A 27,736-nucleotide genomic window follows, 5' to 3' on the forward strand; every position below is an offset into this window, starting at 1 on the left:
TGATGGAGCAAACATGTCCTGTGTGGTTATGTTGAAAAAACAAACAGAAGTGACCCTTTAATGTGGATGTAAATGTGGCAGAAAATGGCTTTCCGTCAGTAGGATATTTAAGGTTTCTTTTTAAAACAGATATTGAAACCAAAACGTCACATATTAGGAAATCAGAATATGAAAATATGACATATATATATATATATGCTGATCATATAGCTATACAAAAGCTTGTCTGTGGTTTGTTGAAGAAAAAAAAACTGAGGCTCCTCCAGATGGAAGCCCCTGATTATTTCATGGTTTTCGGCTGTAATGGTGCAGTCAAATGAGTGCACAGCAGCCCCCCATCAGTCTACTGGTTTCCAGTATTCACTGGGCAGGCTGGGGGGAGGGATGGCGAGGAGGGGGGACAGATGATGAGCCAAATGGAAGAACTCGGGAGGAAGCGCTGCTTGTGTTGGGAAATATAAATTTCAGGGACTAATTGTGGCTTGAATGAAGGTGAGACTCATCTGTAATTCAGGTTTGTGCACAATTTCACATTCCAGCAAATAGATGGAGTACATGCAGTTTAGTGTCTGAAATGTTTTGGGGGCGGTGGTGGAATTCAGTGAGGTCATTTAGGGACTGTACTGTATTGTACTGTATTTGTCATTATTTATCAGAATTGGAGGGTGGTGGGATTTTTCTTGTTTTTTTGGTTGTTGTTGTTTTCTTTATGACCCTTTCTGAAGCTAACAGTAATTTATTTGAGCCTCTCTGGTTGACTGGGGGAAAATTCTTGACCCTCCCTCCACCATAAATAATCTTATTTCACAGCTATGATAAGCAGCGTGATTTAGGAGATTTTTTAATTTTTTGATTTTTTTTTTAAGAAAGCATGTTTTGAGGATATTTTAAATATATGCTAAACAGATGAATGTCCCTTCCCTAAGCCAAATCAAAAACATATTGCTCTCACAAGTGCTTAAAAGATATATGAAGTGACTCTCCTGCTTTGCACCACCCCCTCCCCTAATAACATAGAGTATTTCCATGTTACTTTATACTTCCAACCCACTGCATTTATTTAACATTTTGACACATTTAACCCTTTGAAACCTGGATCGACATCACTGTTGTTGTGCTGTGTTCAGATGCCTTCACAAGTAGTTGCATCTTTGCTCTCTTTTGAAAACATGGGGAAAAGGCAATGAGCAACTTGGCAGGAACTACTCCACAAATTGCACGAAACGATAAGATTTGAAAAATTACGGTCCAAAATGTTATTTATTATTATCATAATTAAAATTATTTTACAGAATTATTACTTTTAAGCACCTTTTCAAGTCATTTCCTTTTTTTGTTAGATTTACCCTCAATTGTTAGGTAATTTTCATGTACTTTTTACATTTTTTGCACATATATTTGGATCATTTCTTCTTAAGTTGCTCATTGTCTTTTTCCAGTGTTTTTGAAAGGAATCAAGCCAATTCCACGTGTTTTAGAGGGTTAAACTGTAATCAGTCTTGTCATCTTCTCAAGTATGAAGGCAAGTATGGAGACCTAACTATATTTTCTAAAAGTATGTGGACGATCTTATTCTCAGATTAAGGCCCATGGTTTTAAGAGGAGGTGTTGAGTAATTACATTTGGATTTAATGTTCAAGGATCAGCCTTTTTGGTCTTTGTATAGATCTATTTGTTGCTTCGCAGAGAAGCCATTTAGATTAAATCCCGGTATTTAATGACAGTTTAGTTCAGAGTCAGAAGGCTGCTTCTATTGGTTTGTTTGGTGAGGCAGATGCTCGCACTCTTGCTTTCCTCCCTCCATCCCCAGAAGAGGATGAAAAGCAGAGGGAGGACAGAGCTGGAAGCTGAGGATGTAAAAACCTGGCTTCATCTGACTCCCTCTCTTTCAGAGGACCACCCCCTCCCTTTCTCCTCTCTCCCTCTGACTGCGCCCAACATCTCTCCCTCCATCCTTCCATTCGGCTACTGTATCCACCTCCTGACTGCACCCAGCGCACACAAAACCTGATTTTTCAGGGGTTTAGGATATTGCTTGCCTCCTTCTGGGTTTGGACTATTTGTGCTTGAAAAAGAAAAATCTTTTTTTATGTTGTTTTTTTTTTTAAAATCCAGCCGCAAAAGAAGGACGGTCCGACCTCCGCATCCCCCGCATCATCCCTCCGCTTCCTCTGCATCCTCAGCATCCCTGCATGGACCTCCAGAGGAGAGCACCGCGGACCAGGCTGCGCACGCGAATCAAGCCGGGTTAAAGCGTTCTTTCACCGGACGAACACAACCTCCTGCATCGGTGTTTTTATGGAGGTAGCTGCCTCATTAAATATACGCTGATGGTTAAAAAAATAATACTTAAAAAAAAAAAAAAAAAAAAAATAGAAAGCTGCGCCATTTATCCTGCACCCTGCCCCTGAAAGGTATTGTTGCCCGGTTTTTCCACACATATGTACAATATTTGCTCACTTTTTCATTTTTTTAGGCCCTGCGGTTTTCCATCCTTTCATGTGCGCTAAATGTGCTCGTGCAGCAGCCGCAGTGTGCTCGCGCTCTGCGGAACTTCTTATTTCTGTCTCTTTGATGTACGAGAGAAAGACTGCACACAGGATACACACCCAAACATAAAATGCATCTGTGATATTTTACTCTGATAGTGCATGGTGTATTATGGTACTGCAACCTCATTATTTATTAGGCTGTGTAATTTATTATGATGCAATGTGCTGGGCCCACAGAAACACTCATTCTGTTATAATTTGGATATGATAATAATGTGTGTGCTCGAGTATTGCAGAATTTTGCAGGCTCCAACACGCACGCCCGACCCCCACAAAGGCTGCCACCCCCCCCCCCCCTCTGCCTCCCCTCTGCATTTTAGGCTACATGAGCTATCTGGGTCATTAGCATTTCAGCGGTTAATGAGGCTGCAGATGGGTCCTCCCCTCTGCCGGAGAGCCGTTGAGCAGTACAGATGCTGCTGCTCCATCTAAAAAGCAAAAGATAAAAAATATAAAAACATTTTTTTAAAAAAATGCAACATGGCATGATGTTTTTGGTGCTGTCAGGGTTGTGTACCTACTCATGTGGGATGGGGAGTAAAAATCGCAGCAGCAGCTTCCTCCCCTGCAGCTGTGTCATTAATGCAGTGGTGTATAAGAACGTGCATTATGGCTGCTGCTGCCGGATAATGGAGGATAATGCTTTAATGGTCCGCAGTGCTGCTTAAAGGACCATACCGGTATTTTTTGTGCCTTATTGAACATTGCATCCTTGCATCACATTTTATAGTTTCCTCTGCATGCTGCATTATTTCTTCATTATTTCTATTTTACAGTTTTCCAGAATTGTTTTTTTTCACTAATTTCACTTTAAAAAACGCGTTGCAGAGACTTTAATCAGGCCATGCATGTCTGCTTTTGCATGAGTTAAAATTGCATTTGCATATATGCAATTAGAAGTGTTGGGAATCTCAGGTAAGAATACATCTGAGGGGAGGTCACACGATTTAAGGGATAATATAGAAAATAGATTTCTGGGACATAAAATAATATTAGCTTGATTCATGTGAAATACTGACACTTGGACCTCCGCGGGTCTCTGGGAATCCTTAAAATGCAGCAATCTGAGATCACAATTTGGTTCAATCGCTCACAAATTAACTTTAACATGACTCTTAATGTAGGGATTATTCTGTTTAAAGGGTTTATAAAGCAAGCCAAAAGGTGAAAGTATGACCTTAAGTCTCTACAAATTGATTTCAATTGCAAAATTAGAAATGAATGGAAACCAGAGGCCATGTGGATGCTGCAAAAACATATTCATGGACATATTTTAAACATGCAAAATGCTGGTATTTTTCTTTTTAAGTCACCTTAGTTACCACTCAGTAGTTTTATCTTTAAACAGTCAATACAGCCAGTGGATATATGGTGGTATTGTCAGTTCTGACTAGAGGCTGTCCCAGCATGCAGCCTGTGTGTGGAGGTCAGCAGGACATCCTTTACAGTTTATCTCAGGGCCGACATTAATTCACACAGGTACACACACACACACACACACCTTGAAGCATCTTTCACACTCCTGAGCTGCTTGTCTGTGTATGGACTGCAGGAGGAGACAGAGCACCACACAAAAAACACAGAGGGGTGACAGAGCATCTTAATACATCATGGATTGTAAATTACTGTAGCGAATAACATGACATTATACAGTATAATCAGCAAATGTGTTACTCTATATACTGTAGTCAATGAATTTGTTAGTGTAGACAGTATACATGATGTGCATATTTGTGTTATTCTAATGTTTATGTGCATTTTATGAGTATGCATAGTCATGACGAATAATCTGTGTAGTACAGTTCACACAGTGATATAACCAGTAATCAATGCTTTAGCCCATACTGACAATACTAGGTATATTTATACTTACTAGAGTCAGTAAACGCAGGCTTTTTTAGCCCATAAGAGATGTCTAAGCTCAATATAGTGGAATTTGCTCATGATTTTCTTTATAAAAAAATGCATTAAAAGGATTTGAAACATTTCTTCTTTTATATGTTATCAACATCCCTCAGTGATTTTGATTTTAAATGCAAATGAAAATAAAACGAATAATTGCTGAGATTCTCATGACAACAACAACTTGAAAGTTGAGAACACTATTGTAAAGGATACATTGTGGTGTACAGTGAACAAAGAGGGTGAATATAGAGGTATAAAGGGATGAAGTGGGACTGAGCAGCGCTGAAAGAAATTTTAAAAAAGGGATAAAATGAGGGCAAAAAAATGAGACAAACTGAAACAACAAAACAGCAAAAACAGAACAATTGGACAAAATAGCTGAGAACGATACAGTATGACAGATCAGGACACAGCGGGAGGGATAAAAAGTAGAGGATTATGGGTCGTCTCTCATCGTGTTCACAGCGGACCTTGATTTAAATGTCCATACAATTAAGGCACGCGGTGAATGCCAAGAGAGTGGCCTAAAAAACAACACTGACCTCAGTGAACAGAGACTGTAAAGTCTGCCTCTAGTGGTCAAATCTAACATCCACAACTGTCAGCTTAAAATAGACCAAAAATACAAGTGTATTTCTAAATCATCATCATGGCTGGAGCTTGATGAAGTACCACTAATGGTCACCAGATGGTGCGGCAAAAAATTATTCAGTAATGTCAATACTTGAAAAACAGCCCAACTTCTTCCTTTGAGAAAAATACATATATAAACCTAAGAAATTTGGGTCTTGTCAGTATATTTTATCTTTTTAAATGTCTTTTTCTTGTTATGACTGTTTGGTGTGTTTTTTTATGGGTATGTGCTGTTTGTGTAATTGTATGTCTAATTTGTGTATGAACTTCTTGAGCCGAACTGTCTGAGGACGCAAAATAAATTTTAGTGTAAACTGACAATAAAATGATATCCTATTTGTATTGTATCATATCGTATCATATTGCACAGTATTATTATTATTATTATAGTGTCATGAATGTAAAAAAACTTAATGTACAATTTGGGATGTGAAGTTTATCAGCAGCTAGTCTTAAAGTTTTAAAACTTCAAAATGCAGTATAGCTGACTGACTTTTATCATTAGCAATTGAGTCAGCATACATTAATCTGGTCCTCCATTAGTAACACAATGATACTTTCTTTCTTACCACCACGTAACTAAAAAACACAGTCAAATAAGTATGTCTTGAGCTCTGTAAGAGTATAAAATGTTGCTTCATTCACCTCTCTTCTCCATCGCTGTTTGTTTCTGCTCGGTTGCTTCTCACTTGCATCACCCTCCTCAGATCAGTCTCCCAAATCACGAGAAATCCTCTCTTATTTGTAGTCTTGCAAAAGAGGCCAGACTCTCAGGACTGCCTGACATGCAGGTCGAGTGAACATCCTCACTGGTTCATCTGATTAGTTTGAGATTTTAGATGTAGATTAGAAGTAATGATGGGGTAAAGCAAAGAAGAAAAAAAGGTTCTGTACACAGCTGGAGCTTTTAAGATAAAATACACATACTTACCAATATATCAGACATATAGCATTAATATTACGTTAATAAAAATAAAAAGCGGATTTATTAAAGGTTGGAAAATAAAGTGAAGATTATGAGCAAGTGAAGATTTATGTACAAAAAGCTACACATATAAATACAAAGACTATAGAGTAAGTTAGTGTAAATTGTCTAATCAAATATGTAGATTTCTTCTTCTACTATAGGGTATACAGTTAATTACTTAATTCTCTTTTTTCAAATTATGTAGATTTTTTCTTTATTGCTGTCATCTCTGTCTTCTTTTATAGAATGCAGCAAATTACTATAATTCTCTTTATTCAAATACGTAGATTTCTTCTTCCCCCCCCCTTCTTCTTCTTCTTTAGAATATAAATGTAATTACTGTGGATTCTCTAATTCAAAAATGTAGATTTCTGCATCTTCTTTTTTTATGGAATATACATTAAATTATTGTAAATTCTCTTCATTCAAATACGTAATTTTTTTCTTCTTCTTCATCTTCTGCTTCTGTAGAATAAACAGTAAATTACTGTAAATTATCTTTATTCAAACATGTAGATTTCTTCTTCCTCCTCCTCTTCTTCTTCATTTCGACGAGACGATAATTTATCAAACTGTAAATTCACAAACAAATAAAAACAAAATGGGATTAATCTATCTGAACTAAGTGAATTCTTTAAGTCAAATGCAAATCGTTGGAAAATATTTTTTAAAAAGTCATTCCAATGTCTCCCGAGAATATCTTCCTATTACCATAACTGCATTTTATATATTGTCTTGTGACAGACGTCTCAACATCAGTAGCTCTGTCCTGATATGATATGTGGGCTGACTTCAGTACACGGTCTATTCTAGGTGAGCAGTGTAGGTGAGACATGGAAACAGCAGCAGAGCAGAAGTGACCACTTACTAATGCATTTTCCCCAAACACACAGGCTTTTATGGACAGGAGGCAGTATATAATGTGTATATATATATATATATATAAATATATACACACACACACACACACACACACACACACACACATACTGTATATTGTAAACATTTGGTTTGGTTTTGTGAATTTTGTAAATAAGGTATTGTTGTCTGTTTTTATGGCTCAATTGTTTTTCAATTTGTGTAGTAGAATTACAAATTGATCTCTCTGGATCTCAAGGTTTTACATTTTTTTCTATTTTTTTTAACTGCAGGTCATTGACATCTATAAATGTCTTGAAATGTTCTGTCTAGCATAATATTATAACATTTATTGATATGAGCCAGTGGGAACATTTAGTGTGTATGAGATACATGATTCTTACAGAAAGAGGGCAGAAAAAGTCAATATTATCTATTATTGCTCTTATGCTCTTAAGATTTTTATCAGTCAATGTGATAATCGTTATGTTTACATTTTTACGTTTTTATTCACTAAATGTAAGTAATTTTTCTGATATCACAATGTACTGATTATTGAGAAAAACTAAAATGATCATGAGGGAAATTAAATTATTTGCAGTTTAAAATTAAGTATGGATTGATAATGTATTTATGTATATATGCCCTTTTTTATCCCAATGACCTCATGCATATATTTGTATTATAAGTAAATAAACAATACAATTTTAATAAATTTTTTGCGACTCTGTTTCTTCTTGTTGTTTTGCAGGTTACTTCACTGTAAATAGTCTACACATATTAACTTTTAAGTTAGCAAAAAGATTTTGATCATTAATGAAAAAAGAAACTATTTGCTTCAAGTGCTAAATCAGTCAGAAATATCAAAATGGAAATTCTCCGCTATGTTCACCAGTGACTCACAGGTAGTGTACAGTAAATTTACAGTTTTTTCCCTTAAAACAGCTGCCAAAACCAACATTAAATCCCCTTTTCCACTGCACGAAAAACCTGCTAACATCGCTAATATATGGCTTTTTAATGAAATGCGAAGGTTAACATTGGGAATTTACACCCAGGTCAAATAACTCTGCTGAGGCCATGGGTATTTATGGCCTCGGACTCGGACTCGGCATTGGTGGAAACACAACACTGGGTGAATACACTAATTTTAGCCGTTTAACGAAGGAGATGCAATGACGCACTAATACAAATTAGCATCTGTCTCCACCCAAGCAGCCCTGAACCATCGTTACAAACTAGTCTGCACCACGTCTGAAGAGAGACTGAATAAATCAGAGATATATAAAAGGGAAGGAACCAGCATAAAGTTTTCAATGGTCGTGTACACAGCTCCGCTCTACTGGCAATGGAAAAGGAGTCTATTGCCTACATTTGGCGGCTTTACCCTTGTATGAAAATCTGTGTACACATGCTAATATTGGTGAAAAGGGGGTATATGAGAGCAGTGACAGTGAACAAGAAGAGTGAAGTTGCAGCCTGACAGCTAAACAATGAGTTGAATCTCACTGTAAAGCTGAGGGGAGCCTGACCTCATGAACAGTCATCAGAAGTTGAAACTGTGAATTTGTACAATACTTATAACCGAATAGAGCACGTGAATAAGTCCTAAAACCAGCAAGACAGTTAGTGTTTCAGCTCTCCCTTGTCTAAAAGGTTTTTCTGAATGAATTTTTGGTTAAAAGCCTTAAATAAGGTCTGTGGTTAACACTAGCTTAAAAGAAGTTTGCACTACAACATAAAATATATCAGTAAATACCCCACCGTGAACCGTAAAGCTTTTATGTGTCTTAGAAAGGCGGTAGCTAACAAACAGCTGAATAAGACAACAAAAAGTCATCATGCTGAAAACGGCTTCACAGCCTCGCAGCGGTGAAAACGCGACTGCAGTGTTTGTTTCTGGCCTAACGTTAGCTTTTTACTTCTGATGATTGCATTCAGGCTTAAAAATCATCAAAGTGGTATTGATTTGTGAAGATTATCTTGCTAAACAAAATGTGTAATTAACATAAACCTTTGTTTGCCACAGAGCTTATTTTTTGTAGTAACTAAAATTCAATGGAAAAATCCCACAGACTTTTTGTTGTGGCCTACTTGCTCATTGGCCTTCAGAAAACAAATTGACTAAATGTACAAATCAGTAGCCCAATATCAGGACACAGTTTGTAATTTAAGGAACAGATTACAAATTTTAGGTAATGATTTACTTTTTCCTTTTGACACATACTGGTCTCCACATAAAGGAATTAGACTCAAAATTACTTTATAAAGACTACAAAATCGGCGCATTAAAAACCAATTATAAGCAGCACTTGGAAAATGCATTAAAACGTTATTTTCTTTTTACTTTATTAAACAAAATACAATATATATCAAACACACGACAAAGGCATTGCCAGAGATACCGGCTTCTGAAACAAACAGAGAGAACACAGCTCATTTCAGATATGAAATAGTCCCTCTAACTGCCACTAAAGTACCAGTCCACCCCTTTAATGTATCACAACATCTGCTGGAGTAGAGACTAATTTGTCAAAATCAGACAGAAACCTTTGGCATTTTTTCAGCGATGCCACCCTGAGAGAAAGTCTTCTGATGAGAAGAAAACATAGACGTCAGATGAGATTGGAGGAATGTGTTTCCATGGCCACGGCTCAGGATAAACTGACCAGCCAGAGGACAAAAATAAAGTGAAAGCACAGGAAGTTAGTGGGAGGTTCATGTTTCCCGTCATCCTCATATAGATGATGCAGAAAAAACGCTCCATTGTTGTCCAAAAACTATTTAAAAAAAAACAAACACATCAATGCGCCACACTGATGCACTGGGTGAAATGTTCCTTCATTACCATGAATACACACACACACACACACACACACACACACACACACACACACACACACACACACACACACACACACACACACACACACACACACACTGGAGTTTACTCTTGCCTTAGTCCCACAAACACCATCCCACTGCCTCAAATACTCACTAGAGCACAAAATGTGGATTAATCCACCACTGAAAATAGTCCCCAACAAATACCTTCTTTTCCGCTTGTTTTAGTAACGTTTGATAAAAACTACAGTGACCAACTTGAATAACCAACTAGCGGTTGTCCTCAGCAAATCAAGTCAAGTTGCACTTACGGTTTACGTTCATGTCTGTCATCTTCCCCCCATCAGATCAATACAACAGCACAGTTTAAAAGAGGGCATCTTTCACATTCTGGCTATAAAATGCCATTACTTCATAGTCTTTTTCCTGTTAGACATCTGTGTGAAATTCATATAAATTTTTGAGTTATGGCCAAAAATATGTTTTGTGAGGTCACAATGAACCTTTGCGCTTCGAACACCAGAATCAAAACAGTTAATTCTTTAGTCAGCGTGTATGTTTGTGCCAAATTTAAAGAAATTCTCTCAAGGTGTTCCTGAGATACCATGCTCACGATGGACGAGGTCACACTGACCTTGACCTTTGACAGACAATTTCCAATCAGTTTATCCTCAGCTCAAAGTGGAAGTTTGTGCCAAATTTGAAGAAATTCCCCCATGGTGTTCTTGAGGTACCATGCTCACGAATGTGACTGATGCAAGGTCACAGTGACCGTGACCTTTGATCAACGAAATCTAATCAGTTCATCCTTTAGTCCACTCAAACATTTGTGCCAAATTTGAAAAAATCCCTCAAAGCATTCTTGTGATGTTGCGTTCACGAGAATAGAACGGACAGACCACTGGGAAACACAATGTCTCTGGCCACAGTGAAATACATATTCTGCTATTTGTGACCTGTTTTTAAAGATTCAAATCTTCAGCAGGAAGCCCTGGGCTCCGGGCTGAGAGCTCATTAACTAAAACAGATTTTCTAGATCAGAAAGTACTGAGGGATTAAGGTCACGTCCAGGCTAATATTTCAACAACTTTGTGTGGGTTTATTGTCCGAAATGTGAGTTTACAGTAAGGCTGATTCTAATAGTTTTAATTTAAATAAAACAGATTAAAATGTGACTCTTTTTAGGAAAAAAATAATTACTTGAAAATGAAAAAAAGGAATTTTTCACAGGATTACACGCCTGAAAGTCCAGAGAGGGCTTTGAAATAGTATTGTTACAACCATGAAAGTTTACAGCAAATATAAATAAAAAGTGGAATAAATAAACATAAATTTGGTGGCTAGTAAAAAATAAAGAGTTTTTGGGTACAGGAATGACAGGGCAATGGAGAAGGGAAAGAAGAAGAAGAGAGGCAAAAGAGCCTGGATAAATGGATGAACTGTTTCAAATCTTGCAGCCATAGATGGAAGAGTGGAACAAAATGGAAAATAGCAAACGCACGTGTGTGTGTGTTAGTGGAAGGAGAATCCAGAGGCCGGCAGGCCACCACACCACTGGCTGATGAACTTGAGGACGTCCTGACACTCGGGACTGTGAGTGGTCTGCAGAGGAAGATGGACATAAACAACAACCAATCATGAAACAGATTCAACATAATCCGTTACTGCAGCAGGCTGAAGGCATAAAGGTATGTGTGCGTAGGCGTGTGTGTGTGTGTGTGTGTGTGTGTGTTTTGTGTAGACCAAAGATAATGATGCTGCGATTAGTTGACTGCTGAGTCACATTAAATCACTGATGTTGAGAGAGATGATGAAACTCAGTGAAATGAGTTTGGCTTTTGTAAGTGAGATGTCAGACAACTTCCTCTGTGTGTGTGTGTGTGTGTGTGAGAGAGAGAGAGAGTATAATAGTGTTACCAAAGGTCTTCTGTCATTAAACCATACTGAAAAAGCACACGATACCAATAAGACATCTTGGATTCCGCTGTTCTTGTTTAACCTTTAAAAACTGAACAAAAAGGGCTTTTTTTTCAAAAACATGAAGGTAATGAGCAACTTCACCAGAAATGACCCAAAATGAGGGAAACAAAAAAGGGAAATGCCCTGAAAAAAGTGCCTTTTTTTCCTGGAGCCTAATTCTAAATACATAATTATTAACATACATTTCTTTTCTCCCCTTGTTATTTGATAATTTTCGATTGATTCTTTCTCTTTCCCCAAAAGCATGTAAAAAACAGGATAACTTCCCTCTGAAATTAAGTGGTGTAGACAGACAAAGTGGTGTGAAAAGAAAAGGCAATGAAGTGTAAGTACCTCAAATTTGTACCTATTGCAAGTACAGTATTTGAGTAAATATACCTAAATACTTATATATATTTTATGGGGTTCTCTGTCTGTTCTCACCTTTATGGCCACGAGGAACTTGTTCCAGTCTTTCTTGTTGGCGGCTTTCCCCACGGACGAGAACTCGATCTTATCCCTCAGCACAGGGTAGCCTGGAGGCAGGAACACTGCATGGTGACTCTGTGTGTGTGTGTGTGTGTGTGTGTGTGTGTGTGTGTGTGTGCGCACACCTATATTCAAGCAGCAAACTGGGTGTCAACACAAGCAGCACATATATATATTCAAGCATATATAACTGGTATAAATCAATATAAGCATATGATATATATATATATATATATATATATATATGTATATATATATATAAATGAACGATGATATATGCTGCTGCTGGTAAAATTTATTTGGTTTATTTTATATCATATCAGTTTATATCTATTTCAAATTCGAAATGAAACAAACTGTCTCGCCTATGAACACAGACTTCAATAAAGATTTTCAAAATAAAAGCACATCCAGCAAAGAAAAAAATAGTAAAAATAAAGTGTTTTGAGATATGCTTGTTTAGAGAAGAAGTCTAGATAACTAAACAGACAAATCAGAGTGTGACTATATTCATCAACAGGAAAACAATTAAAATTCTAGCAAGATAACCAGGAAAAAGTTTTGAAGTTTACCAGTATTTTTGTAAATGGAGCCTTTTGTTTAATATATTTTCTATGTTTTTATTTATTTATTTAGTTTTGTTATTTTTCTTACAAAAAACTTTATATTTGAAGGGTTCGTTTGCAAAAACAGATCCCTGTTTTTATATATTTTCCTAAATCATGTTTGTTTTGTTTGCCATCCCAGGAATACCAATCAAACTTGCGTTGGGTTGTTGTTAAAAAGACATCTCATTTTCCTAAATCATGTTTTTATTGTGCACTCAAAGGGAAAATCAATCCAATGGGGTGTTTGTTTTAAGAATGGCTTTTATCTGTGTTCGCAAATGAACTTTCCCATTTTATATCTGAACTCTTTTCACTCTTTGAATTCAATATGAGTCTATGTCTGTGCTTGTGTTTTTGTGTGTGTGATTGTGTGTGTGTGTTACCCGTGAGGACACAGGGCAGAGAGCGGAGGCCAGTATTCACAGCCACAAGTGAGGCTTCGTACGAGTTTCTCTCATCACGTGGAAGAACCTGCTCCAACCGGTTGTTCATGGACACCATTAGCACCCAATCACGGATCTGCTCCCGCTGGGCGTCCTGTAACACACAGAAAACAGAGGAACAAAATTCAATGTTTAGATGATTCAGTTAGCTATGACTCTTTTAAATGCGATCAGGAATTGAGTTTTCGAAACCATTGTAATGAGTAACTCAATTAATCTGTTCAATGTTTTCTAATTTTTTTCCAAAATTGTCCACCCAGGAGTCCAAAAATACAAAGATATCAGATGATATCGCTGCTGTTGGGCACAAACCTCCTATCTCCAAAATTGCTGTTTTTCAGGAATTAGAAAACAGTGTTTTTAAAAGGATCCAATGGAGATAGGAGGTTTAGTCACAAACTTTGTTATATTCATTTCAGTGGTTGGGAAATGGTAAAACCAACTGATCGACATAGAGAGCGACCAATAGAATTCATTTATAACAAAGAAAAAGAGTGAAAAAGTGAAATGTGGAGATGTGAGATTTGTGCCCAACGACAATGATATGTAAATTACCATGGTAAAAAAAAAGCAAAAAAAAGCTGCAAATCCCCATGTAAGAAGCTAAAATAAAAAATGTTTGCATTTTTGCTAAATGAACGACTTCAGGTTGAGTTGCCAAGTGTTGGAGATATCGGCTGTAAAGTCGTCTGCATTCTCGCCAACATATAACTACGGTGAGTGGCTTCTGGTGCTGAAAAAGATACATTTGAAACACTCAACAGCAATGTCTATTTTCATAAATCATGACACAGTTACTCAAAATAAACTACAGACCTTACTGTGATCCGTTTCATGGGAACTATTTTCTGTATATTGAACTAAATCTGCCAACCGTGTCTTTGCACCGAAGGACCACATAGTGTCTGGTGGGATGTTTAGGTGTGTGTTTGACGTCTTACAGTGACACAGAGTTTGGTGGGAACCGGAACCTCATAGGGAATGTCGGTGTCCAAAAAGTCGGAGTGGTCTAGACCATCCAGCGTTCCCTCATCAATCGCCTGGAGACAGAAATCATCCAATCAGTAATTATTCTTACTGACCATAAAATACTGGATCTTTTACTTCATATGATATACAGTATTATTGGGGTGGCTAGGGTTTGTATCTCCACCATTTTTTTTTCACTTACCGAGTGTCATTTTCATCAATTTAAGTTCTCTTTCAAATCAAACATCATGACTGGCAAGTTTTGTTCTTCTGAATTTCTATCATTTTTTTGACACAATGATTACTGAGACCACTGCTGAAAATTGAAAAAAAAACCCATTTAATATACATTAATTCACACTGATACTACCACTGCCACTGCTGTATTTGGCTACAGTTTTGCACATTGACAAAACACAGTGCAACCAAATACTACATTTTGAGCTAGTCTCGTTGTCTTACAGTTGAGTTGTGATAGTTTACTCACGTCACACAGATCCAGGAAGTGATTGAGGAAGACAAAGGCCATGTTCTCCCAGCCGACGTCCTACCAGGTAAAAAAGAAAAACAAAAGAAGTACAAGTATAATAATTAAAATTTCAGAAAGTAAAAAAACACAGTAGGAAGAACATCTTGAGGCCATGACCAAAAATAAAACTGAACTGAAAGGAGCATTATGTATCATTTAATGTAAATAGACTCCAAAAATCTGATCTAAACATTGAGAAGAATCTTCCTCTCAGTGGCAGACTCACCCTGCAGGCCAGGCCAGCCTCGTAGAAAGCCTTGTCTGTAGGAACGAGCTCAGTGTGACGCAGCAGAGACACCGACAGCTTGGCTGCAAGACTGACCTGAAAATGCACAGCAGAGGAAAAGATGGTTTGATTTGAAAATTAGAAATAAAAAGTCCAACTTCTCAGCTGTCACTGCTGGCTGTGGAGGATAAAGTGGAGAGTTTTGAGTTTGTTTTGGAACAGTACAACATAAAGGCATTGCCTGGTGTTATTTCTTTTACTATGTTAATGATTTTATGACTCATTGTTGTTATAAAATGTACCAGTCAATGTTGAACCTGGTGGTCAGATTCATTATTCCTCACAGCATGTGACCATGTACACAAAGAACAAACCAAAGAGAAATACAAAAAACAAGAAGGAAAGCCAACTTTTAAGATCAGAGATAATAGATAAGAATTTAAGAAAAGAATTTAATAAAAACTGAACTGACACCTATCTAATACATAGGCAAGTAAATTCAGCTAAAAGGTCGATATAAGGTGAGTGTTTCTGTGTTTCGTGTACCAGCTGCTCGGCTCCCTTTGCAGCTGATCGCGTCGCGTAGTAGTGAGCAATCAGCAACATCTGCTCAAAGTCTTCATGAGCCGGAGAGTTCGCCTCGGCCGACCTGGACATGTTCTCGCACTGACATCACACACACACGACACAGGCATCACAAAAAGTGGACTTACAGTTAGTCCAATGGTTGCGGAATATCTTCAAAAAAATTTCATTAAACTGTATTAAAGAATTGCAGGAGTGAACACATTTTGATTTACACTCTACATTACTAGATGCTGTTGTGATTTACCAGCTGTAGCAGGAAGTCGCGGAGGTCGGCCCACATCCTGTAAGACTCTGGTCCGTCGGTGTCTGGAAGATTAATCAGGTCGAGGAACAGGCGCTTGTAGATGTTGAAGTTCTATGAGTAAAAGAAGGTGTAATTAATTAGTTGGATATTTTAAACAAATATAATGAAAACCGGCCGTTAAACAAGAGATGACCAACATTTCTTGGTATGGATGTGATTCCCATGAATAAGTTAAAGAAGATTTGCTTCCAGAAACACAATCAAATGTTTTTTCTTGCCCCACTTCACCAGACAAGACTGGTTCATGGCTGGCTTTATTTTTTACAATCAACAGGTCCTCACATAACGAGATGAATCAATAACTTTAGGCAAAGATAAATGTTGTCTAAGTTAAACTAAAAAGGTAATACCACACTCCGTACTATTTAAACCTTAACATCTTTCATGGCATTTTGGACAGTTGGTTGACATATATGCGCTTGTGTTTGCAAGAAACTGAGTGTAAGCAGTTTCCAAGTAATAAGGAGTTAACCCTTTGAAACTTGGATCAACCTCAGTTTTCTTGTGTTGCATTCACATGTCTTTCATAAGCATTTAATCTTCTGAGCAGTTGGTTTGCTTTATTTTGAAAACATGGAAAAAAGCCAATGAGCAACTTGGCAAGAAATGTCAGATAAGTTGCAAAAAATTAGTAAAAGACAAGAAAAATGACCTGAAAAGAAGAGAGAGAGAAAAGTATTAAAAAATTAACAGAAAAAAACTAGGAAGAGTTCAAAAAATCTGTATCTATAATTACAATAATTATGCTTTTAAAATTATTTAATAGAAAAGACATCTATTTTTTAGGGTTTATTTTCAGGTCATTTCCTTGTTTGTTTGTTCTTTAAATATATCTTCTTTTGTGAGGGATTTTCAGGAAATTTCCTTATAATTTTAACTAATTTCTTTCCAATATTTTGGGTAATTTCTAGTAAAGTCACTCATTTGCTTGTTCTCATGTTCTTGAAAGGAAGCACTTGTTCAGGTTTCAAAGGGTTAAAGTTGTGTGTACACTACCTGAGGGTTGGGTGGCGCTCCGTGCTGTATGTAGAGCTGCAGAGCCTTCGTAGCGTCTTCCTCCTTGATGAGGTGTGTGGCGTAGAGAGCGACGTACTTATGGAGGATCTTAAAGTTCTGACAAAGACACACAACAGGGATGATTATGAACACTGACATCTACTGCTGACATCGTTTTATGTTTTTTCTATTTAGGGAAACTTTCCATACATGCAGTTTTACTCAAAGACTCAAAGACTGCAAAAAATAATGGATGTAGCTACTGTGACATCACCCACTGGATTGTGGAATTCATGGATGTATAAAGAGAACTGGATAAATCGTTGGAGGCAGAGCCCCATTAATTCCTGTGAATATTGCTCAGTGGTGCATAAAAGCCAAAAAAATTACACCTATTGGGTGTAAAATTACCCAAATCTTTCGCATCATAGAGCCCCTACAGCAAGCACACTAGAGACTTTTGCTAACTTGTGGTTTAGCCCTCCGCTAACCTGAATGATTATAAAATTATTTAATCTTGTGGCATTTCTAGACTTTCCAAATGTTATTGGACGTAATGGATCAAATCCCGATGGTAGAACAAGACGTCTCTTTCACAATGTAAGTCTCTGGGGAAAAGTCTATGTTTGGCCCAATGGCATCACGTGACGAACCCCCAAAAGTTGTAATTTTAATTATGTCAAATTAGTCTCAAAGTCTAACGCTGTTTCTGGGGACATGCTGGACTCCCATTTTGAAACCTCAAATTTGGCATTTGTACTGTTAAATTTCTGGAGCCAGAAGTGATGAGAAGCGATCATATTTGAACAAGAGAATGGTGCTAACCCTGATGCTAGGTGCAAGGTTGGTTAGTACAGTACATTAGTACATTGACAGACAGTCCATGGTTAATTGTGATAAAGCTAATGCTAATTTTTTGCTGGCAAAAACAGGTGTAAAACCATTGAAACCAAATGTACTCACCAGAATGACTGAACATCTGACTCATTAGAGTGTCTTTTACTAAAGCTAAATGCTGAACAAGACTCTTATTAGGCAACTAAAACGTTACAATTAACTTTCATGAACTGAAAATACACGGTAGCTACATCTATGAATCTGGGGTCACACGATAGTTACCTAACCGACATTATTGCTGTGGTAGCCACACAACTAATGGCACCTTAATTATATATAACAGGTGAGTTACATAAAAATTCATCCCCATACAATTGTCATGAGCGTTGTTTTTTTTTTGTACCAGGCTATAAACATGTTTATTTCAGCTGTAAAGTTGGGCATTCTAACATACAGAAGGTGTCTACGGGGATAAGGTTGATCTATGAGTCAGCCTCAAGTGTTTATTTGAGTGCAGTTTTTGGCACTTGAGTGTTGGATTCATTTTTCAGCCTCGGAGGTTGCTACTTGATTTTACTTCACTATTAATGGGAGGTTTTAGTAAGCAATACTTATTTATTTTAACTAAACGTCTTGTCCGTATTCTAAACTTCACGTTTAACAGGTTATACCTTTTATAAAATAAACAGCAGAGGATGGTTGATTGTGTTGTGTGTTCAGTACCTGTTTAGATGCTGTATCCAGACATTTCTCCCACTGGCCTCTTTCTGCATACATGTCCAGCGCTGCCATGACATCCACACCCACCAGCTACAAAACACACACAGTAAAAAAACCCAGCTTTTTTGGTTCACAAACGACAACCTGAAACTCGTCAAAGCAATATTTCCTCTCTTGTTCTTTGTTCAAAGTGAACTGTAACTTTGCAACTTTTACTAAATGGCAGCTTCAAAAACCTTCGAATCGTAATGAAATGCTTTGTGGGGATTTTAACAACCAGACACCCTGTAAATCTCAGTAAAAAGTACACAAGGAACTTCTTTTTCTGTGGCAACCTTGGACCGATTTTACAACAGGGATGAAATGAGTGATTTTTTTTTTCTTTCATTCATAGATTGATTAATTTCCTCTGCAATATGATGATTTACTTCCACTGATTCTTCCAGGCCACATCAGTTTGAGTGATTAAAGGATGTCTAATATTTTGCTGATGGTGGCTTTTTTTCCCCAATCAGGCCCAAACTTACAGCATTAGATTGATAATATCACTATATTTCATTAAATCATGTTAAATCCAGTGTGTAACAGTGTGTAAATGTACGTACAGAGTCAACTTTGCCTTGGTTCTTAAGGTGCTCTTTGTATTTTTGGTCCACATAGTCCTCATACCTGCCAAAGACATCGGAGTGATAAGATACAGCAAATAAATTTACCATCCTCAGCCCTAAATATAATGCACTGTATGTGTGAACGTGTCTGTGTCTTTAAACCTCGGCTCCATCTCCTTGGCGACTCTCTTGGCTTTATTCCACTCTTCGCCCTCGATAAAGACATCGATCGCCTCTTTGATAAGGTTCATATTAAGGTAGAGATCAGCAGCCTTCAACAAGAGAGCACAAACAACACAACAGGAGAAAAGATGGGAAAATTGCTGAAACTGTTGCATAAAACCATGTTTGTAGCGATGCATTCAAGTTCTTTTTATTTAAAAGGTTCAAACAAGGTCAACTTTTATAGTGTGTGTGTGTGTGTGTGTGTGTGTGTGTGTGTGTGTTCACTCACAGCGCTATACTTCCTCAGCTGTGCAAGTCGTGGTCCGACCACCTGGATCACCTCAACCGCTCGATCTCCACTGAGGAACTTGATGGACAATTCTGCTGCCTGGAAACACACACGGTATGAAGATTAAAAGTTTCTGAAAACTGTCATTTCCAGAGACACAACAAATTAAAATTATTAATTTGATCCCATATCATAATGGGTTATAAAATGTCGAGAGAATTGTGAATGTGTCGCACAGCTACCACAAACAAACCCTTTCTTACTCTGATTCTTTAGGCAGTTAGTGATAAAAGTATACATTTTTACAGTACACATTTTAGAAAGAAAGGTTTTTACAGTACCATGGCAACATTTTTTTTACATTACAAAAAGCCATTCTTGTAATTTATTTAATAGAGTTGTTATTTTCAGTGACGATTAATTTCTCAATTATCTTTTTTTATTTATCAATTAAATGTACATTTGTGTCAGTAGGTGACAACAACTTTCATTTTGAAGTGAACTGCTCTTTTAAAGACCGTCTTATCTGAAATTGTGACCAGAATCTGACACTTTTAAATCTCCTGTTTTGTCCAATCAGCAGTAGAAAAACTGAACCATGTAAAAGAAAAAAGAAAAAAGAAAAAAAACAAGAAAAGCTGGAACTGAAGGAAAGTGTTCAAATTGTTGGCTGATCAAACAAGTGAAACTAATTTTAAAATTAGATAAAATAATCAGTTTAAGTTGTTTTATTAAAAAGAAGTGAAAAGAAGAAAAGTGAAACTCTCCAGATCCAGCTTTTATATTTTTTTTTAAAAATAATTAAAGATTTAAAATATTTACTTTGTCCAATTAGCAGGTCAAAACCCACACATTTAAATCAATTTTCTTTTTTTGTTTATCATTTTTTTGTCTGATTAAACAACTTACTTACAAACTGATTATATAATTCTCAAAACTCATTGCAGTAATCAAACAAAAATGACAAAATTTCTCCAGTTCTAACTTTTCTTTTTATAAGAAAAAGTCTGAAATGAGCAAAGAAACCAAATATGACTATGAATATATATCAACATAGTGTTTTAGACATGGAAAGAAAATGTTGCTAATAATTTAGCCTTCTGCTAACCGCAGCCAGAAGCCCACAGCTGCAGCTTTGAGTTCACGTTCATGTAGCTCACATTATCTAGAGCCTTGAATCACAGTGTGTCCTCCACCTCACTCCACCTCGCCACAGACCACCTCACTGGGAGGAGATCGAGCAGCATCTCCAGAGACAGCCCCGAGGTTGAGATTCATACTCATCCCTATTAAGTAATAAAATGAACTGCATATGTGCTCACTGGACCTTGTAAATCTGTCTTTTACCTTCATCCAGCACTTTTCCATCAGGGCAGTATTGGAGTCGTCTTTCACCTTCAGGTAACACTCCACGGCCCGGGAGTGTTCACCCGACTGCTCCCACTCTCTGGCCTGTTCCAGCAGGCCCTCCACTCCCCTGAAACACCAAACAAACACACAGAGTCACATATAAAACACAAACAAATGCATTTCATTTGAGGCTCATTGACAGACTTCTGGATATCTTGGCCAGTAAGCAACAAAATGTTATCTTGTTTTAATTTAAATTTCATTCATATCGGCGTAAAGTGAAACACAGTCTTGTAAATCCAAGCTTGAAGAGTGCAACTTGCAAGAAATTAAGAAACATGAAGAAAATTTAAGATGATAAAGAAGAGATATTACTATGTGCAAACAATTTAAGGGGCAGAATTAGTTTCATGTACACGTCTTTAATCACCAATGCTATTTATTTCTCCCCTTCTTTCGGGGTTTTCATCTTTGTCTTTTTCATCGCCTCACTTTCCTCTAAGATTAAAGTTGCGTGCATCTATTATGGTGGTGCTGGTCTGCAGATGCCTATAAGAAACAGGAACGTGTGGACTTATCTGGAGTCTGAGCTGTAAACTCTGCAGGAATAATTCAGTGTTTAACCCTCACTTCCTCACTCGTCTCCATTGGTAACTTTTGATGTTTTCTCCCACAAGTCATTAAAGAGGGAGAAGCGGTGGGAGGAGGATAAGAGCTGCGTGCTGCCAGTCTGCCCGCTAACGAGCTATTTCTTGTTGGTACTTTCAATTTGGGATAATACATGAGCTGTGTTTTAATAAAGCATCAAACTGACTCTTTGTGCATAGATTATACTGGTGGGTGAATGGGGAGAGCCTGTGAAATGTTCATAGTGGTTTCCCGCTGGCTTTAAAGGGATTTTTTAACAACATAACAGGTCAACAAAATCTAATACAATTTCTTAAAATGATGCTCCACATATACCAAATCTCTGATCTCTAATTATGAGTCAAGTTAACGAGGCTTTCGACACGCTGTTGCCACTGTTGTAACTAACCACTGAGTTACATGGGAATGAAAAAAAGAAAAGATCAATTAAAACACAATTTTAAGGCTCTCTTGAATACAATGAAGAAAATGACCAATACAAAAAAAGAGGCCTGTTGATTTGGGTTTTTTTTGTCTTAAAGGGATACTTCAATCAGCTTTGTATCATAGCAATATAGGTAGTATGTGTAAAAGTACTGTGGTAAACTTCCCTGAAAGCTCAAATAGCATCATCTGGCAGATTTTCAACGGTTCCATCGCTTGAACTACAGACCTTGGCATACTTGTATGCCCGCCACCACAAACACAGAGTATAAAAGCGGATCAAGAGAGAGAACAGACCCTTTTCTCTTAAACTCAGACCAAACTCCCTGTATCTAACTGTAAAACTTATCAGTGATGATCAAATTTAAACTACGATTCTGTAACTGTATATCTCAGTTATCACCTAAAAGTCTTTATAAGCATATTTTAGCACACACAGCGGATCAATAGAGAGACCTGCCTCTCTCTTTCTCTCAAACACGGATCATGCCAATCAAAGGGCAAACCAGGCAGTGCTAATCCAATATAAACCAAGATTCTGTTAGGCACTGCTGAGCTGTAATGCCAGAGTTTGTGAACAGGAAGTTGGCACCGTAGAGGCTGAAAATACTTGGATAAAATGGAAAAACTAAGCAAAGCCAATCAAATATAAACCAAAATTCTGCTTTTCACTATAAATCTTTTCAGAAACATATATTAGTGCACTGTTGAGTGTAATTTGAGATCGCCATATTGTTTCTGTTTTTAAATGGACAAGCTTCCATTATGTCACCCACCAGTGACAGTGTTTATTGGTCCAGACTGGCGCAGTCCATTCTGATCATTGTAGGTTATCTGTCTCTTAAGCAAAAGTTAATATTAAAGCCCTTTTTCTTTGTTTTCTCTGGTCATGTAGCACCAACTTCCATTTCTCTTTACAGCATAGGAAGCCTAGTTTTATTAAAAAAACATATTTTCAGCAGTAAAATACTTGTTTACCTGATCCCCTTTTTGGAGGTCTCCCTCTCATACTCCTCTTGAAGCATGGATAGCTTGTTGGGGAGATACTCTTTACAGATACGCATGGCATCACTCCACATGTCTGCACCCTGATAAATACAAATTTAGAATACATTAAAGAACTGACCATCAGGCAGACAGTTAAAGTCTATGAGTTTGATTAAACATGCACTGTTCAATCAGCAATTTTAGACAAATCTCCTCTGTAAAGTTAAGAAATCATTTCTGCTTTGAAAGTTTTGTAACTTTTTTTCTTGTTTTATTCTGAAGCCACTTTGGCTCTTATAGTTACCTTGTAATATTGAACAGCGAGTTCAGGTCTCTGGGCTCGTAGCAGGAAGGCTTCAGCCTTCTGGAAATCTTTCTGTTCAAAGCAGAAGTTGGCTTGGCCGACCAGGATCTCAGACACACTCTCTGGATCGTGGCCCTCAGCCACCCGCTGCGCACTGGCCCAGTCCTTGTTGTGGACATACCTAGAGCAGTTCACACACACACACACACACATGCTCATAAAACAATATAAAAATACCCAGAAGTTTTCAGAAGCAGTTAAAAAAAGTGTGGAAATGGAACATGAAAAGTTTGGTATTTCCTTCTAAAATGTACCTTAACTTTTGTACTTTAATTACGTGGTAAATGTACTAAGTAATGTTCCACTTCTGATCTGCACGTAGACATAAATCTCCTCCTAATGCGAAAAACTGCTGATGAGCTGACAGTAACACTGAGCTAAATATACTCACATGCACACAGCTTCTTTGGGTTTTCCTGCTTTGATGAACTCAACCTCAGCCTCAGGAAACTTTCCCTGGAAGATGAAACAGTGACAGGATATCAGGATAAACACAACATATTGTACATGACATGCAGTCTAGTAGGGCTGTCCCGAATAACATTTATTGGCTTCCGGAGCATTGGCGGTAATCAACGGCGCATATATGAAGCTTTAACCAGGGGACAGGTTAACATAAACTTAAAAACTTAAAAAAATGTTAAAAATATCTCACAGGATACGAGGTACGATGAAGACCTGAACACACGCTTTATTAACAGAGCCTTTTCTTTCTGCTAAACAGCCTTGTTTTGCATTAAAGTCGGATGCAGTTAAAACCACCAAATAGCTAATAGAACAATGAATGAGCATCCAGAGAAGAAACCACAGAATATTTAAAAAAAATAAGCATGTAAATTATGGACGATTGAAAGAAAAAAATATTCAAAACATAAAAAAAAAACATTAACCACTATTTAGGCAAAGAGTCATATGAAAAAAATCCTCAGAGTATGTCAGGAAAATGATGCAGTTTTTATATAATCTGCTTTGGAAACCACTGGTCTTAACCATACTTAATGACAGGGAGCATGTGCAGAAATTCAGTAAACAATGATTATCAGCAAATGATCAGATTTAAAGAATTTATGACAACAGAGGTATGCTGAGCTGTTACTAACTTTGTTGAAAATGAAAAATCTAAATTAAATCATGTTGCTATTCTTACTCATTATTCCCCAAAATAATGAGGAAAAAGTTGAAAAAACATGCATTTCAACAGTGTATGACTTACTGTGTACTTGTACTTCTATTTCAAAGGAAAAACACTGTAGTTCCACAGCTACATTTGTCTTACACATGTTAGCCCTCTGTAATTCAGATTTTACTAAAAGAAATATAACAATCAAAACAGGATGCATTTTTAGTCATCAAACTATTCAGCATCACATTAATAAAATGAAGGAATAACACACCTACACTCAAACACAAAGAGATTCTGTGTTTTTGAAGATGACGTGGTGTGTTGAGGTGAGATTTAAATAAACACACAGTGGGTTATCATACGGAGGTACAGTATGGACAGCAGGTATGTTACTGTAAGCAGCAGGACTGTGACAGATTTACCTCGTCTTCCAGGTACATGGCGTGTTTTAGGTGGATATCAGGAATCTTTTCCTTACACGAAAGACGAGCCAATTCAAAGGCAAAGTCAAAGGAGCTGGGGAGTAAATAAAGAGTAAAAAAACAAATCAAGTTTAACAATACAATAACTGTCTGTGGGATAAAAAAAGTCATTTGGAAAAACACTTAGCATGAGCTTATTAAAACCAGCAGGCGGATACGCTAAGGGAACACATTCTGCTGCAGCTATCAGCTACAATACACACTTGATAAACAGTATTTTTCCCACATACTTAACAGTAGTTCATACTTTTAGGGACTATGACCTGAAAATGAAAATCATTATTGAGTCCAGTAGAACTGATAAAAAACTCTAAAATCATTGTTTGACTGACGATGTGAGTAATTAAAATGACTCAAATAGGTGTTTGTTGTCCGTGTAAGTTTTGTGGTGCAGCTCACAAGTTATTTGAAGCAAACTCGATGGCATGTTCCAAGAGGCCGAACTTGTTGAGCAGCTTGACGGCCGCCTCTCCTCCCAGGCTCCGAGCCCACAGGTAGGCCACCTGCTTCTGGGCACCAGCACCTCCGTGGCTCTTAGCCACCTGAAACATGCATGTACAAGTATATGTGTAAATATAGGAGTCCTGTGGCTCCCTAACACTCCTACTACACATCATCCCACAGAAAAAACATTTGATAGAAGCTATTAAGTTGCACTGTGCTCCCAAACCAACAGAAGCAATAAACACTGTCGACAGAGAACACACACTTGTAATAATGCTGCACCCATGAAGCCCAACCTCTCAGTAAACCCTAAATTTTTCCAGTACACTATAATGTAGTTATATACAGCTATAAGAACAATATCAAGTGTTTGTTAATTAACAGTATTTGCCAGGAATTCTGTCTCCTGTAAGGACATTTTATATAAATACAACTGTTTTTTACTATATTGTCACTCATTATATGTTTATTTAGCAGCTTCCACTTCCATCATGGGTGCCAAAAGGAGGAATTGCAAGTTATTAATAAATAAATTAACCCTTTGAAACGGCAGAAAATTGGCTTGATTTCTTTGAAAAACATGGAAAAAAGGCAGTAAGCAACAAAAGAAGATATTACCCAAAAAATAACAAGAAATTAGTAAAAAATAAAAGAAAATTAACTGAAAAATAGAAATGTTTATTATCATTACTATGATTATTATCATAATTATCATTATTACTATTATTATTATTATTAAATAAACAAAATTAATGTTTTGAAAGAAAGAATGTTTTGAATGAAAGAAAATGGCCTAGGGAAAGTGCTTAAATTATTATAATAATTCCATAACCTTATTTCAAATATGTAACTATGATAATCAGAAATAATTTTTTCTCGAGCTTTTTTCTTCTTTTTTTCCCCTGGACATTTTCCTTTAGTTTTTTGAAAATAATTTTCTGCATCAACTTATTTCTAATTTTCTACTAACTGCAATTTGTGGAACATTTCTTATCAAGTTTCTAACTGTCCTTTCTCCATATTTTGGAAAACAATGCACCATTTTGTTTAGGCTTCAAAGGTTTAAGTACTTGAGACAGGTGTGTGAAAGCAACACTAGAAAACTGATGTCACCCCAGGTTTCAAAGGGTTAATAAACCTTAATAAACCTGTAATACGGTGTGTTATGAGATGAGATGAGGTAAGCTGATGAGATAGGATGAGATAGCGAGCCAACAGCACAAATGTGTCCGTACGTACCCTGTATGCATCCTCCCACATATTGCTGGCTCTGTACATGTGGACTGCAGCTTTCCACTCTTCAGCCTCCATGAAGTGGTACTCTGCCTCAGAGAACCTGGATTCAGCCTCCAACTCCTACAAGAAACATTTACACCATTACTATCAACAAAACATACATCAGGTAGAGGGAGGCCTCACGAAACAGCAATGACCCAGCACTGACAATCGACGAATCGAGAAAAGAGATTAAAAAACATGGATGTAATCGTGATAATAATGCTGATGAATACAATTCAGGTCTCCTCAGCTGTACTTTTTCTCAGAGTGTGACACAGCAGAAAGGAAAACTGCTGACAAAAGCAAATAAAGCCTCTTGATGATGAAACTCTGTTGGATTTCTTGTGAATCTTTGCTGAAACTATCTGGAACTTAATAGGGACTTAAAGTCTCAGAGCGCCTGTATCTAGACACAACTTAAAGGTCAGTGCTGGAATGTAACTAAGTACATTTACTCAAGTACTGTACTTAAAGGGAGATTTTCCACCAGCTCTGTGTCATCGCAGTGTATGTGGTCGAAGTCAAACACCTCTCACTGTGCACACACCAATGACATCACCTAAGGTACCATTTTATGCTACATTATACCAATACTGCCAATGTTGTACTTTCTACTCCATGACATTTAACCGACCGCTATAGTATATATTTACTTTAAAGATTGAGATTAATACAAAAAATACAGTCAACAAAAAATGGTGATCAAAAAATGGCGGTATTATTACAATAGACGTATGTACGGAAAAAAAAAAAAAAATAATAGTGATCCACTATCTCAATGAAAAAAAAATTATCCTGCCAAAACTTTTATTAGAAAGACTACCCTGAAAAAAAGGATTTTCACATATTCTTAAGTTATAAACACAGGACTAAGGCTTCCCCCAACAAGTCAGAGATTTGAATCATCAATCTACTGAGATTTTTTAAAACTTTTTTACACTAGTCACTGTGTTGTGCAGTGTATTTCTGGGGACGTTTTGGTCTCCAAACTTTGCTGCGGAGTGAGTGCTCTTGACTGTCACATTACTCTTTGGTAAAAGCTGCAGCAGACGCAATGCAGTAACACAGAGGAAGAGACACTCTGCACTGTGAGACTCTGAGATAGCATTACCTTCTCTTTTCTCCAGAGAAGTGGTGAATTTACAGCT

General features: G+C 37.1%; 1 protein-coding gene across 1 annotated transcript in view; it reads right to left on the reverse strand.

Moving 5' to 3' along the window:
• Nucleotides 1–9,827: 9,827 nt before the first annotated feature.
• ift172 (intraflagellar transport 172) overlaps nt 9,828–27,736 on the reverse strand; it is a 50,937-nt gene continuing 33,028 nt past the window's right edge. Inside the window, 20 exon segments of the mRNA XM_042504048.1 lie at nt 9,828–11,361; nt 12,163–12,254; nt 13,199–13,352; nt 14,200–14,298; nt 14,715–14,774; nt 14,983–15,078; nt 15,529–15,648; nt 15,815–15,925; nt 16,871–16,987; nt 18,431–18,517; nt 19,033–19,096; nt 19,198–19,307; nt 19,490–19,588; nt 20,837–20,966; nt 22,889–22,998; nt 23,202–23,382; nt 23,653–23,717; nt 24,807–24,900; nt 25,266–25,408; nt 26,550–26,666. Coding sequence (XP_042359982.1) covers nt 11,272–11,361; nt 12,163–12,254; nt 13,199–13,352; nt 14,200–14,298; nt 14,715–14,774; nt 14,983–15,078; nt 15,529–15,648; nt 15,815–15,925; nt 16,871–16,987; nt 18,431–18,517; nt 19,033–19,096; nt 19,198–19,307; nt 19,490–19,588; nt 20,837–20,966; nt 22,889–22,998; nt 23,202–23,382; nt 23,653–23,717; nt 24,807–24,900; nt 25,266–25,408; nt 26,550–26,666 — 2,139 coding nt within the window. The 3' untranslated portion in view covers nt 9,828–11,271.

The sequence above is a fragment of the Plectropomus leopardus genome, chromosome 16 (genome assembly GCF_008729295.1).
Source record: "Plectropomus leopardus isolate mb chromosome 16, YSFRI_Pleo_2.0, whole genome shotgun sequence".
NCBI lineage: Eukaryota > Metazoa > Chordata > Actinopteri > Perciformes > Serranidae > Plectropomus > Plectropomus leopardus.